The sequence below is a fragment of the Carcharhinus amblyrhynchos genome, chromosome 6, assembly GCF_965287045.1.
Source record: "Carcharhinus amblyrhynchos chromosome 6, sCarAmb.v2.hapA, whole genome shotgun sequence".
NCBI classification, from domain to species: domain Eukaryota; kingdom Metazoa; phylum Chordata; class Chondrichthyes; order Carcharhiniformes; family Carcharhinidae; genus Carcharhinus; species Carcharhinus amblyrhynchos.
The window spans coordinates 92,451,987-92,467,275 of NC_137329.1; the positions used below are offsets into that span (position 1 = coordinate 92,451,987).

At 42.8% G+C, this 15,289-nt stretch overlaps 1 protein-coding gene across 6 annotated transcripts in view; it reads right to left on the reverse strand.

Moving 5' to 3' along the window:
* LOC145344107 (DENN domain-containing protein 2A-like) overlaps positions 1–15,289 on the reverse strand; it is a 110,998-nt gene that overhangs the window by 56,015 nt on the left and 39,694 nt on the right. For all 6 annotated transcript variants that reach the window (XM_080190958.1, XM_080190954.1, XM_080190955.1 and 3 more), the window contains one exon: positions 3,779–3,874. In XM_080190958.1, coding sequence (XP_080047084.1) covers positions 3,779–3,864 — 86 coding nt within the window. In that variant the 5' untranslated portion in view covers positions 3,865–3,874. The remainder of the gene's footprint in view (positions 1–3,778; positions 3,875–15,289) is intronic.

The following is a 15,289-nucleotide window of genomic DNA, read 5'->3' on the forward strand; positions in this document are numbered from 1 at the left end:
TGTAGGAAAGGTGGATTGGCCTTGCTAAATTGCCCCTTAGTGTCAGGGGAATTAGCCAGGTAAATACATGGGTTTATGGGATTAGGGCCTGGGTGAGACTGTTATCAGCACAGGCTCGATGGGCTGAATGGTCTCCTTCTGCACCGTAGGGATTCTATGATTCCTTCAGTCAATCACATCAGGGTTGCAACTGATCGTGTCCCAAATTCTAATGCCACTCCAGTTACCTTCCCCATTGGCTGAGCTTCTAGAACCAGATCCGAATTATCATTTCTGATTAATTTGGTTACAAAAATCATTCACCAAAAAAAGGTTTGTGATAATCAACCAGAGAACACTTGTCTCTTCCTTCCACAGCAAATACACCACTATTTATAACAGCAAGGAAATCTGGGTGAGGATTCTGTTCCCTGCACTGATTAATAATGTGAGAAGGAGGCCATTCAGCTCATCGAGACTGTACCAACCACATCCTACCCAGGCCCTATCCCCGTAACACCCCCCCCATATTTACCCTTCTAATCCTCCTGACACGAGGGTCAATTTAGCTTGGCCAATCAATATAACACGCACATCTTTGAACTGTGGGGGGAAACCAGAACTCCCAGAGGAAACCCACACAGATACAGGGAGAATGTGCGAACTCCACACAGACAGTAACTCGAGGCTGGAATTGAATTCAGGTCCCTGGTGTTGTGAGGCAGCAGTGCTAACCACTGTGCTGCCCAAAAGTACTTGCATTATAGCATAGCAATCTGGTATGACGTTGGAATGTTGATTGTACTGTACACATTTAATTTAGTCAGACTGGTTTCCCACCACAATCTGAAAGATGTGCTAGTTAGGTGCATTGGTCATGCTAAATTCTCCCTCAGTGTACCCAGACACTGGAGTATAGCAACTTGAAGATTTTCACATGAAATTTCATTGCAGTGTTAATTTAAGCATGTCAGATATATGTGTCAAGTGGGAATGGATATAAAACAAATTACAAAAGGAGTTGCTAGTCTGAGAAAATTGTGGCACATGAAATAATTGTTTGATATTGGAAAGTTGTTTTAGTTTAACTAAGACAGAAGGAAAAGTAGAATGTGTATAAAATTAACTCTTGGCTAGAAACTAAAATAAGGGACAAGTGTCAAGTCACAAATTCTAGCCAATATTGATTAGCAAGCAAGAATAGAAGGGTGGAATTTTCCAACAAATTGCAAAGTATCAGGTTCTGACTGAAAACCAGTATGCTTCTCTCCACAAACAGAGTAGATGTTCTCATCAGATCTCCAGATATTGTCAAACAAAACTCGGGGCATGGTTTGCGCATCACTCTGGCTGAGCGGGGCCTGACGGAGGCAGCAAGGCCAGTTCCACAGAGAACGGAGCGCCCTTTTGCCAAAACAGTAGACTCTTTCCCACCCTTCCACGGCCATGAAGGACCCCCTTCCCACAAGCTTCGTTTTGACACCCATCAATCATGGAAGTATTGGGGGCCACTCAGCCCTTCTTTCCTCACCCACCCATCCCCGCCCTGATGTCATCATGTCACCGGCAATGCCCAGCCTCGGCCTTAACCCCCAGGCCTCCAGGCAGTTCAGCACCCCAGTGTGATCATCTTGTTTTCAAAAACCAGTAGAGAACTGTGCCGGCATGACGTTACATCATCAGGGGGGAGCATTCGATGGGGCTGGACAATGTCGTATTGAGCCTGTTAATAATATTTAAATTGATTTAATTTCATGCAAATCAGGTTCATGCCCTTTCTGGACGTGAACGTGATTACATTGCCGGCGGGGAGGTTGGGGAAGATCTCAAAGAACATAGTTGGGCTGAAGGGCATATTTCCATGCTGTAAACCTCCATGACTCTAAATGAGACCTCACTATCTCGTTACGGTGCTCTCGTGAGATTTAGTGGCTATTATGGGATTTGTGCCCATCTGTGTTCACAAAATCTTGCCTCAAGTGTCCATAAGAGATCTCAAAATATTCTTGAAGTAAACATTAGAAAATGCACTCCAGGCCATGGACTTTGTACATGTCTTTCAGATTGTGGGAGGAAACTAGTATGACTGAATGAAATGTGTACAGTATATTCAACATTCCAACGTCATACCAGATTGCTATACTATAATACAGGTACTTTTGGGCGACACAGTGGTTAGCACTGCTGCCTCACAGCACCAGCACCAGTTCAATTCCAGCCTCAATTCACTGTCTGTGTGGAGTTCACACATTCTCCCTGTGTCTGCATGGGTTTCCTCTGGGAGCTCTGGTTTCCTCCCACAGTTCAAGGATATGTGTGTTAGGTTGATTGGCCACGCTAAATTGACCCTCATGTCAGGAGGATTAGAAGGGTAAATATGTGAGGTTACGGGTGTAGGGCCGGGGTAGGATGTGGTCAGTACAGTCTCAATAGGCTCAATGGCTTCCTTCTGTATTGTGGGGATTCTATAAATCTATCTACATCATAGGAGACCTTCTATTATTCAATAATAATATGAATATAATGTTTTTGTATTTTTTGACTTATATATTACCTATACAAAGAAATGGTACACTAAACATTCCATTATATGTGATACACTGCTACAGATGTAAAACAATCTTAAAATAATGGCAAAGCAAAATAAAAGTTACAGGGTATGGTGGACTTGGAGCTGACACTCTGCAATTTGTTAAATTCTCTGATCGTAGAAGAATTAAACTGCTGATGATCAGAATTTGTATTTACCAACAATTAGCACCTCAACATTGTGCATTACTCAGGATACAACTGGTGTCCGTATAAAAAATAACATAATTCAACTTAGTGACAATGCCACGAAGACTTTCTAGCAATATAATTAACACACAAGTGCACATAAATACACTATGCTCCAAGGGAATGTCATTATTTATGCAAACAATGACTAAACTGAGTGGTCTCAACCTGGTATTTTCCCACCTGAAAGGAATGGTTCACATGGGCCTAAAAATAATACTGACTGGAAAATCTCGAGATTTGAAACCTCACTCTCCAATATATTCTCAATGGTTTTACCATCTGGGTGCACTAAGGAAGACACTAATAATTTATTCGTCAAAATAATTTAGAAACTATTGCAAACTTCTTTTCAAATTCCATCATTCAAACCATTGACCTCCCCACCAACTTCCCTTCTCCAAAACACCCTAATTCCTGACTCATTATGGATGATATCACAGGAAATCTGCCAGTGGATATCCAGAATGTAGTTTTTATATACATGCACACATCCAAAATCATGAACCCTTCCATGCAAACTCTTCGTGACATCTAAACAAACTGCATAAAGAAATAGCCACTTACAACGCATTGGTTAGCTCTGCAGGAGCAGAAATAACTGAAGCTACAAAGTACAATTTCTTAATTAACTTGCTTGCAAATAATGCCAGAGATTTCAGCCATAACCCATGAACTCAATGGAGGTAATTTTAACTTTTAGTGCTAAGTAAAATGAGTCATATTCCCTCCTTGCTCAATCTTTTTCACACCTCGCTCAAATATCTTTTCCACAGCGGTTTTAAGCAGTAGAGGGTGAAACAACCTAACTAGTCCCTACAGCCTATTTTATCAACCAGGACAAGTTTCATCCCCAGTGGTTACAGTAACTGAGATTTCATCAATTTTTCAGCATACAACATTTTAACAATTGTGGTCTGACACCTCACTGTCTTATGACATAATCCCATTTATAAGACATGCAAGTCACTAAACTGAGATGGCCCCAGCTCTATGTGGTTCAATGGCAGATTTTGCTCACCAGTCAGTGGACTTTGAGTTACAGGTGGTTGTTGTCCAGCTTAACACCGTTGTCTTATTGGATGTCATTGTGTTGGTAAAAGGCATGTTCCTTCACCTGTGAAAGGGTATAAAATATAATAACTCAGTCAGGCCTATGATTACTATGGCCATTATTAATAATCTTGTGATAAATATGGTTTAACTAATTGCAATAATGGGTTGGATGGAAGGGAGTGAACAAGATTTCCCATACCCATTCCCTATCCAACAACTCTTTGTTCCATAGAATCACAGAATCATACATTGCAGAAGGGGCACTTTGGCCCATCAAGTCTGCCATTAGATACATTAGAAACCACACATTCTAATCTAGAGTGTTCCAGAGGCAGTGACAAATGTCCATGCACCATTTCTACAGTGTGCTTTGCTTCCACACGTTGTCCGATTCCTCTGTGAGGTTATAAAGCACATTTTACTGTTATGATGATCATTGATAGATAAGCCATATGATGCTGCAATTAACATTTCTTGCAGAGATGCATTATGTAAGGATCAAGAACTTTGTTCCACAGAATAGATTCAAGGGGCTAAGCAATCTATCCCTGTTCCTATGTACCACACTTTGAAACAGCTCCTCCCATAAAGCTGGTCACTAAGAATAAGCAAAAAGTGTAAGTGAGTCCCTGGTTCCAGCAATTAACTGTCCTCCATCCTGAATGGCTACACTGAAAAACTGATTTGCAATGGAATTGTCTGCACAAAGAAGGATGAAGGCTTTCCAGTAAGTACATTATAATTTTCCATACAATGCACTGCCAAGGCCCCAGGTATGATCCTTGGTCTATGCCGGGTTAACCTAGTTCAACTGGATCTTGGGGTCTAACATTGCTTTCAACAGCTCTGAGATAAGGAATGTAACATCATTCAGGAAGCTAACCCTGACTGCTGTAAACTGACCCCCCTTCTGGGAAATGTATGCATAATATTTCAGGTGAGAACACAATTAGGCATGATTGTGATAGGTTCACAATTGAGATTTTGGCTGCCGAGATAATTTTCACTATTAATATTCAGAACAAATAACTGAATCAGAGATCCAGGAGGATACACTCTATATTCCGGCATGTCCCTGGGTTAATGATCATGGCCTGAATTTTCACACAGATGCTCTCTGCCTTTGTGAAAATGGTGGCAAAGGCCCAGATCTGGAAGTCATACCTCTGAACACAGCTCCTGCTATCTTCACAGGCTTGGAATAGGGCTGGGTTCTAATTTATGCATCTGGTTTCACGGCAGCAGCTGTACATGTTGAAGTGCATGTCCATCTGCCTCAGTCAGATCTGATTTTGGCTAGTTGGGGTATGTCTAAAACAGGAGATGCACATTTGGACCAAGTAGGAGATGACCTAAAGGTGCCAGGGCTTTTGGAGAGGTTCTTTGTTCTTAATACTGGGTTAGGAAGGCAGTGGGATTGTTAATACTGGATTAGGAAGGCAGTGGGATTGTTAATACTGGGTTAGGAAGGCAGTGGGATTGTTAATACTGGGTTAGGAAGGCAGTGGGATTGTTAATACTGGATTAGGAAGGCAGCGGGATTGTTAACACTGGATAAGGGAGGCAGCGGGATTGTTAATACCGGATTAGGAAGGCAGCGGGATTGTTAATACCGGATTAGGAAGGCAGTGGGATTGTTAATACTGGGTTAGAAAGGCAGTGGGATTGTTAATACTGGATTAGGAAGGCAGTGGGATTGTTAATACTGGATTAGAAAGGCAGTGGGATTGTTAATACTGGATTAGAAAGGCAGTGGGATTGTTAATACTGGATTAGGAAGGCAGTGGGATTGTTAATACCGGATTAGGAAGGCAGTGGGATTGTTAATACTGGATTAGGAAGGCAGTGGGATTGTTAATACCGGATTAGGAAGGCAGTGGGATTGTTAATACTGGATTAGGAAGGCAGTGGGATTGTTAATACTGGATTAGAAAGGCAGTGGGATTGTTAATACTGGGTTAGAAAGGCAGTGGGATTGTTAATACTGGATTAGGAAGGCAGTGGGATTGTTAATACTGGGTTAGGAAGGCAGTGGGATTGTTAATACTGGATTAGAAAGGCAGTGGGATTGTTAATACTGGATTAGAAAGGCAGTGGGATTGTTAATACTGGATTAGGAAGGCAGTGGGATTGTTAATACTGGATTAGAAAGGCAGTGGGATTGTTAATACTGGGTTAGAAAGGCAGTGGGATTGTTAATACTGGGTTAGAAAGGCAGCGGGATTGTTAATACTGGGTTAGAAAGGCAGCGGGATTGTTAACACTGGATTAGGAAGGCAGTGGGATTGTTAATACTGGATTAGGAAGGCAGCGGGATTGTTAATACTGGATTAGAAAGGCAGTGGGATTGTTAATACTGGATTAGGAAGGCAGTGGGATTGTTAATACTGGATAAGGAAGGCAGTGGGATTGTTAATACTGGATTAGGAAGGCAGTGGGATTGTTAATACTGGGTTAGAAAGGCAGTGTACTATAGTTAAGAAAGCCCACCAACACCTCTACATTCTCAGAAGACTAAGGAAATTTGGCATGTCAGCTACAACTCTCACCAACTTTTACAGATGCACCATAGAAAGCATTCTTTCTGGTTGTATCACAGCTTGGTATGGCTCCTGCTCTGACTAAGACCACAAGAAAAATGTTGGGCAACACGACAACTCAGTGACTATCACTGTTTGCTGTGCAGACACATGGATTTGGGCCAATGTCTGTGGGAGTTTATGCATTCTCCCCGTGCTTGCATGGGTTTTCTCCGGGTGCTCCGGTTTCCTCCCACACTCCAGGTGGGACTGGTAATGTTAAAATGGTGGCGCAGGCTCGTTGGGCCGAAGGGCCTGTTTCCCGGGCTGTTTTTGTTCTTTGTTCTTTCTTTGTTCTTTATAGTATCCTTTTGGATGTGGTCCTGAGCACTTCTGGGACAGGAAAGCTGCTCTTTGGGATTGTTAAAATTCAACACGAATGTGCATAAACTCACTGGAATTGTCAGATCCATTGGAAGTGTCAAAAGAACTTGACATTTTCAGTACTTAAAAAAAATTATTTCAATCTGTCTGTGGGCATAAACCCAAGAATTATCATTATGGGATTAGAGCTGCATGACTACTTTTACAACCTTTCATTATCACAGCAGGGTGCCTGTCATTTCAGTTTGATTGACAGTTCCATGTAGTTATAAACTATTACATATAATCCCTGCAATGCAGAAGGAAGCCATTTTCCCATTGCGCCAACAACAGTCCCTCTCAGGCTCTATCCCCATAATCCCCATTTATCCTACTAGTCTCTCTGACGCTAAGGGGTAATTTAGCATGCTCAATCAGCCTAACCTGCAGATCTTTGGAGTGTGGGAAGAAACCGACGCTCCCAGAGGAAACCCTCACAGACACAGGGAAAACATTCAAACTCCATACAGATTGATCTGAGGCTAGAATTGAACTGGGTCCCTAGCATTGTGAGGCAGCTATGCTAACCACTGTGCCACAGTACAGCCCACTCTTGAAGCAGGGTTATGAATACAAAAGTTTGTTTCCAAAAGGATTAAAGGAATTTAAATGGAGTGAAGGATTTTTATCAATGGTTGTTATTTTTCAAAATAGTGAATTAATCAAGAGATACTTTATTTAATCTCAGCATGGGTCCTGAGATCTGCATATTGTGGACACTGGGTAAATTGGTACGGTAGACGCAAAGGCAAATGGTGTTGGGTGGGGACAGGAGTTGGCTTGAGTTGGCATTAAGTTGGCACTGGGGCAATGAAAGGCCATGGGGATGAGTGGGGAGACATGTTAGCATGGATAGAGCACAAAGAGTCCAGGGTGGGATGTGGGTAGGAGGGTGGTAAGAGCTCTTCATTGTTTTATTGTTTATTTTCATAATCTTGGCAAGGTGACAGTGCAACCTTTTACCCAGCCCACCCCTCATCCAGCAGCCACTTTCCAGGGCACCCGCAATGACCCCTCTCCCCAAAAACCCAACCTTCTTAGGGACACTTTCCCGGGAAGGGTTTACAGAGCTGCAGAATGTCTCAATCCGCGTTCCCAGCCCAGGAGAGAATATTCAAGCCCATGATTCTGCCGATGCAATTCCTAATCCCACAACTACTCATGCTGCTGCCTTCATAAATATTTTGAGTAATTTATTTTAATCAGATATGAGTACTCATTGCTCAAAAAAATCAACAAAATATTCATAAATCTTCTTAACCAGGCGTAAAATGAACGCTCATTTAGCAGCATATTTATAATTTTAACTGCGCCAGACAGGAAAATAAGCCTCTGATAAAGTACGAGTTCAATGGTTAAAAAAACCCCAATGAACAGGGTATTTGACCATTAAGCTTCAGTGGCCATCATACACACTGATCATTGTATTGCACTGACCCTCACATCAGACTAACTGATTTATTTTACATGTTGGGCTAGATTTTGGATTTTGCTGACTTTAACCAATACCAAGTGGGCAGGAAAGAGGCAAAGGGGATTGGAACTCAGAAACTGCAACCTCCTTTACACCGACTGACATTCTGATGGTGCAGAAAAAGTGGGATGCCTACTACAATTTTGTATTTCATGGGATATTGAAAGCTGTGGACCATGTCAGTTATGAGGGGTGCTGAAAGAAGAGAAAGCCTGTTTTACAATCTGGAATCTTCCAACAGATAGGTTTAAAAGATGTTGTATGTCATAAGGAGGTGCTGTATGATAATTCAAGTATGTTTTAATGCAATGATTGGTAATGAGGTTTGTTGCCAAAAGATAAGTGACAAATAAATTGACCAGCATTGTGAAAGTGTTCAGATGAATTTGAATAGGTTATCCACTGGATAAAGTGCTCTTCTACATGTAGGATTTTATGGACCCTGTGCTTTATTTTCAATCTTCACGCATAGTCCGGCCATCTGTTGAGCTTTTAAAATAGCTGAGCAGATGATTGGCTTTTTTGATTGACAGTTCAGCTATCTGTTGAGACTTTGATTCAGTTATCTCATTGCTTCAAAGGATTTTACATATTCAGCTCTAAAGTTTTGTTGACACAGTTGTGCCATGGAATCTCATTGTAAATACTTGGTGAGCTGCAAATCCCACTAATAGATGAAGCTCAGTGGGGAATGTTGAACAGGTGTCAAGAGGATTGTAAGCTTTGTTTAGGTCTTTAAATTGCTGTTTGTTTGTTTTGGCAGTTTCGTGAACACCTCAAAGATTTCCCAATGTTCTTACAGAACTCATGAGTTCTGTCCATAATGGATACTGGTTAAGTGAGTATGGGGGTAATGAAGAGAACATAGGGGTAACAAAGGGAGCATGAGGGTGAAGCTGGGGCATGGAGAGGTGGAGAGATGTTAGTCATGCACAAAAATGGGCCAATGAATAGAGGCAGGTGGTCTAACCCATCCATTTCCATTCCTACCTTGGGCTTGCTTTCAGAAATGGCAGTCTTAACTCCAGCCCACTCCCACCACTCCACCATAATGTCAGAATGGGCAGGCACCAGCACTTGGGAGGTGGATCAAACATTAGGAAATGATTTCTAACTCAAAAGGAAAATTCTAGCTTGTTACCTCTGCTTGTGCCATGCCTCTGAGTAGAAATACTTTCGTTAGGAGTTAGCGTGTTGTATGCACACATTTTTCTCCACACTCAGGGTTTACTCTCTGGCTGCATCATCAGCAGCAGTTTGGAATTCTCTCCAAGGAATATCAGGTGCATATAAAAGGTGAGTAACAGCCAAAATAGGTAAATGGCGAGTAGTAAATAGTACCACAGGAGCTGCAGATCACATTCACAATTCCATTTACTGGTTAATGTTAGCATTATCGCAGGTTGATCATTAGGCTTCACTGTGCATTACATTAATCAGAGTTTTGCACTACCATGTCATATGTGACAAACTTGGGGTTCCATTACGTTAGCCCAGATCTTCAAGTCTCCGGACAGTTAGGCTGGACATACTCCTTAAGTTGCACTATTGGACCTCTTGGAAGTCTCCAAGTCTGGGTCAGAGACTTTAAATAGTTCCAACTTACTTAAGTGCGTAGTTACCCAAGATTCTAGTCTAACTTCTGGATGACTGTGCAACTGACCTCCCCCAACCAGCCCCTCCACACCCACCACAACTCGACCTGACCACACCAACTCCCCCTGAAACCCCAATTACTCCCCTAACCTCATAAGCCTCACCCCTGACCTTTCACTAACTCCCGAACTCTCAACCCAATATCAATACCTTAATCCTCCTTCAACCATTTATCTTTCCCACATAATCCCTTAACCCTCACCCAACTACCTAACCAAATCTAAACCTTTTCCCACTTACCTCATCCATCCTACCCCTTTATGCACCCAGCTTCTCTCTGTAGCTTTTCAAAAAAGCTTTGGGACAATTAAACTCTATTTTCCAGAATATGGCTGCTGGTGGTTGTGCCTTCTGCACCTATCGCCTTCACTGATATCTCCAAGGTTTCTTGTGCTGAGTCAGTTTGGAAGGATCCTCCATTGGAGAGTAGCCCAGAAAAATCAGAGGAAGGCAACTGGGCATGTTTCTGTCTGGTCAAGGTTATGAAATAGGTGTTCCATTCTTGATCAGAAGATTTGGGCAATTGTCTTAGGGACAGTCAGAGGTTGACTGGGAATCTGCCTGCGTTCCAATGCAACCATGTCTCAAATTCTTGTGTCGGAAACACTGGGGGTTCCAGAATTCTGATCCTGTGGAAAGGTATGTTTCTTTGCCTCCTAACCCGACACCCCCAGCCACATTTACCAAAGGTTGTAACTAAATGCCTCCTGCTGTATACTCCTTGCTCAAGGTGGATTCACCACATAAACTAAGCCTTGGAGAAGATACACAGAGATTGCATGTTGCATCGCAGACCCTGTCTAGTCACATGGACACCTTACAAGGGAGAATGTTCCTACTGTTGTTAAGCCCTACCAAGGAGACCGCTGACATTTTTTCACTCCCCTACAATATACCTGAATGGATTAGTACATTGCCATAGCAATGCAATGGAAATAAAATAACAGGAAGACACCATTGTCTGTCAAACAAAGAAGCCTTAACAAAATATGTGAAATACTCAGCATTCTATTTTTCCAGACACTCTACATTTCAACTTTGGCACTGTGCCCAGAACTAGGAAAATTTTTAACTTTCTTCCTGGCTTATTCTTTCACTTGTACCCCATTAACTAAATTAAACACACAAGGAGATGAGTTATTTTATGACTAAATTTGGTCAAGAAAATTCTCCTGACAATCACACGCTGGGTTATTCTGGGTAGTTAGACTTTCTTTAGTTTGTTTTGTACATTCAGTGTTATTTGTAGGGTGCAACGTCTGAGCAATCCATGCAGGACTGAATATAGATTCTCTACACATTTAACCTCAGAGTAGGAAAACTATATTTTCGCTAAAGAATATTTAAATACTTTAATACTTAGGAACACTTGTGCAAGAAGGAAAACTCATTCTGTGCCATAGAAACATTCATGAAGACCCCCTCCTGTACCGCTGGAGAATCATTTAGGGATTTCCCATTGTATCTCTAGAGAAACATTATTAAGGTCGCCCAGTAGTCGTGACGAGCTGAGAACGCCACTACTTTAATCCTGAGGAATGGTAAGTTCAGCCACATGAAAGGGGGAAGAGAGGCGGCAAAGGTTTGGTGGGTTTTGGGGTGGTGAGGAGTGGTGTTGTGGAAACGAGAATGCAAAGGTTGTACTAGGTACTGGATTACAAAAGATAAAATTCCCACCCCTCATCGTTATCTCGTAACTCCTCCTGGAAGTGTATATAGATATTGGAGAATTATAAGGTTATGGATGGCTGAGATACTCTCAGCTGATTCACCCGCCCAGACTCTCACTGAATCATAGAATGGAAACACTACAGCGCAGAATGAGGCCATTCAGTCCATCGAGCCTGCACCAAGAACAATTCCACCCAAGCCCTATCCCATTAATCCTATGTATTTACCCTGCTAGTTCCCCTGATACTAAAGGGCAATTTAGCATGGCCAATTCACCTAACGTCTTTGGACTGTGGGAGGAAACCGGAGTACGCACGGGGGAAAGTGCAAACTTCACACAGACAGTGACCCGAGGCAGATATTGAACACAGGTCCCTGGTGCTGTGAGGCAGCAGTGCTAACCATTGTGCCACCGTGCTGCCCAAAATTTACCCTTTTGAAATCCTTGCTGATCATTCATTATTAGATTTTTAATTTTATTCCACCTATGACACAAGTGGCAATAAGGCACGGTATATATAATAGAATCAAAGAATCCCTACAGTGCAGACAGAGGCCATTTGGCCCATCAAGTCTGCAACAATCACAATCCCAACAGACCCTCTCCCTGTAACCCCACTTATTTACCCTGTTAGTTCCCCTGGCACTAAGGGTCAATTTAGCATAGCCAATCAACATAATGTGCACATCTTTGGACTGAAAGACAAAACCAGAGCACCTGGAAGAAACCCACACAGACATGGGGAGAATATGCAAACTCCACATAGACAGTGACCCAAGGCTGGAATTGAATCCGAATCCCTGGTGCTGTGATGCAGCAGTGCTAACCACTGTGCCACCGTGCTGTCACTCATGGTTCATACGTAAATAATGGTGCCCAAGTAAGACACCAACAGTTTTACCAGCAATCCTGAAACTCTAGCCTTGTAAAGAGACAACTCTTTCAAGAAGGAAGAAATGGGAGAAGATTCCAGCAAGAAAACTATTCCTTTGGATAATCCGAACTGTATCTCCATAGAGACTCATGTACAGATTTCTACAGGAAACCCCTTCGCTACATCTTCAAATAACATTTTGGGAGAATTCTGACAGGCAAGGGAGGTAGGTTTGGGCTTGCATGAGGAGTTAAATCCAATCAAAGTGACATTATATTGGGATCTCAATATGTCATCCAGCCAGGTTTAAAGGCAAGGGGGGAATCCCTACACAACTGACAGAAACCAATCGTATTTTGCAGCAAGTAATTAAGTGTCTCTTTCACACTGCATTCTGGCTTTAATCCTCAGAGGACCTATTACTCGACTGCTAGTAACTTGCCAGGCTCACCAAGGAAAGTGAAACAGTGGGGAGTGCTTCTTCAGTGAAACTAACACGCTGGGAAGTATTTATTCAGTGGAACTGAGGAACTTCAGCAATGGCCAGATGATAGGTTGTTCTCACCACATTCCTCGGCAGGGGATCGCCAACTTCTTGAAGTCTCTTCATCTCTCTTGCACTTCATTTACCTTGAGATGCAGTTCTCTGCTGCCAGCCTTCACCATCGTATGAGAGCAGTTCTTGACCACAGATGCAAGGTTTTTCTCTTCATTCTTTCATGGGATGTGAGTGTCGGTGGCTGAGCCAGCATTTGTTGCCATCCCTAATTGTCCTTGAACTTTATGGCTTGCACAGTTATCTCAGAGGGCAGTTGAGTGTCAAACACATTGCTGCGGGTCTGGAGTCACACATAGGTAAGGACGGCAGATTTCCTTCCCTGAAGGACATTAGTGAACCAAACCAAATTGATGATAGTTTCATAGTCACCATTACCGAGGGTAGATTTCAATTCCAGATTAATTAATCAAATTTAAATTCCTACTCACCATTATCATCGAATCATGGAATCTCTACAATGCAGAGGAAGGCCATCTGGCCCACTGAGCCTGCACCAACTACAATCCTACCCAGGCTCTATCCCCGCAACCCCATGTAACCCCTGCTAATCTCCCTGACATTAAGGGGCAATTTAGCATGGATAATCAACTTAATGCAGATAATCGATCTTCAGAGTGTGGGAGGAAAGTGGAGCAGCCAGAGGAAACTCACGCAGACACAGGGAGAACGTGCAAACTCCTCGCAGACAATAAGCTAAGCAGGGAATCGAACAAGGGTTACTGGAGCTGTCACCGGGCCGCCCACAAAGGCTAGGTTACTGAGGCTAGATTGCAATTCAGATCAATTAACTGAATTTAAATTCCACTATCCCCAGAGTGTTAATCTGGGCATCTGGATTGCTAATCCAGTGTCATTACCATGACAGCACCATCTCCCCAAGGCACAGCAAGAGAAGAGAAAACAAATCAACAACAACAGCGCCAGCAGCAACTGAAGCAACATCAAATCAGCTGCCTTCTCCTCGGCCACATGTGTCTCCACAGGGCAGAAAGATTGGACGCAGGAATCCAGCTCCAAGAAGGTTTGATCCTCTATATATACAGGTACAGAAACAGTTCCCTTGACATGTGGGAGCAGCTACAAAGAACAATATAGCACAGGAACAGGCCCTTTGGCCCAGCAAGCCTGTGCTGACACGTGATGCCTTTTGCCTCTACGCAGTCTATGTATCAAGGGGCTCGGGCTTTCACAGCAGATCACTGCTGATATCAAGGATCAAGACTTCCTTCCCATTGGAGCTGATAGACATACATTGCCATTGACTGGCAAGGTGCCTGCACTGGACGATTACCCACCCACCCCCCTACTATTGTTATAACTATGAAAACGTGTATACAACATACATCCATTCTGATATATGCTGATATAATAAATTAATTTTGAATTAGAGAATCTGAAATTTACTGTACAGAAGAAAACCTTTCAGCCCATTGTATCTATGCTGGCCCATCTAATCCTTCTTTCCAGCTCTTGGTTCCTATACTTGTAGGTTAAGGAACATCCATGTACATAACAAAGTATCGTAAAATTTCATCTATCTACTATTGTGCCAACCGGCACGGTCGCTTAACTGGAATTGTTGTGCAAGCTCTGTCTTTTGACTGGATATATCTCTCATCTCTCAGAATCTGGCGCTAATACGTGTTGCCAAGTGGTTACGTTCATCGCTCTCAGTCAGTCCCACTCTCACAGAATTGCAAATTGTGAAACTCATGGCCAGTTGTTCTCAGCCTTGCCTTGGTTTCCATCTCCCACTGTTCTAAAGCACTATGTTCCCTTGGTGTCGTTCACTAGATTCACTCACTCCTGCACCTCCTGTGAGACCTTAAATCACCCAGCTACTCACTGATTGGATATCAGGAGACTTCTGGTTGGAAGAAAATGTGGAATTCATTTGCAATATGCCAGATAATAGAAATGTAGAAATGTTACTGCACTTTTTAAATTCAACAAGGGTTTTTACCTCTACCCTCCCCAACCACCACTCTCCTGCACCACCCATCCCTTCCCCCCTCCCCCCCCCCACCATCCCCCAACCACCCTTTCGGGAAATGAGTTCCAGATCCCCACAAACCCTCTGAATGAAAAATATTTCGCTTCAAAAAAACCACTAATTCCACTGCCAATTACTTTAAATCTATGCCACAGTTATTGAACTCTCTGTTAAGGGAAATAATCCTTCCTACCGTACTGGAAAGCTCCTAGTCACAAAAACACCAGTCAACTACTAATCAGAGTTTCCTGCCACTGAGCAAATTTTGGATTCAACTTGCCACTTTCCTCTGCAAACCATGGCCTT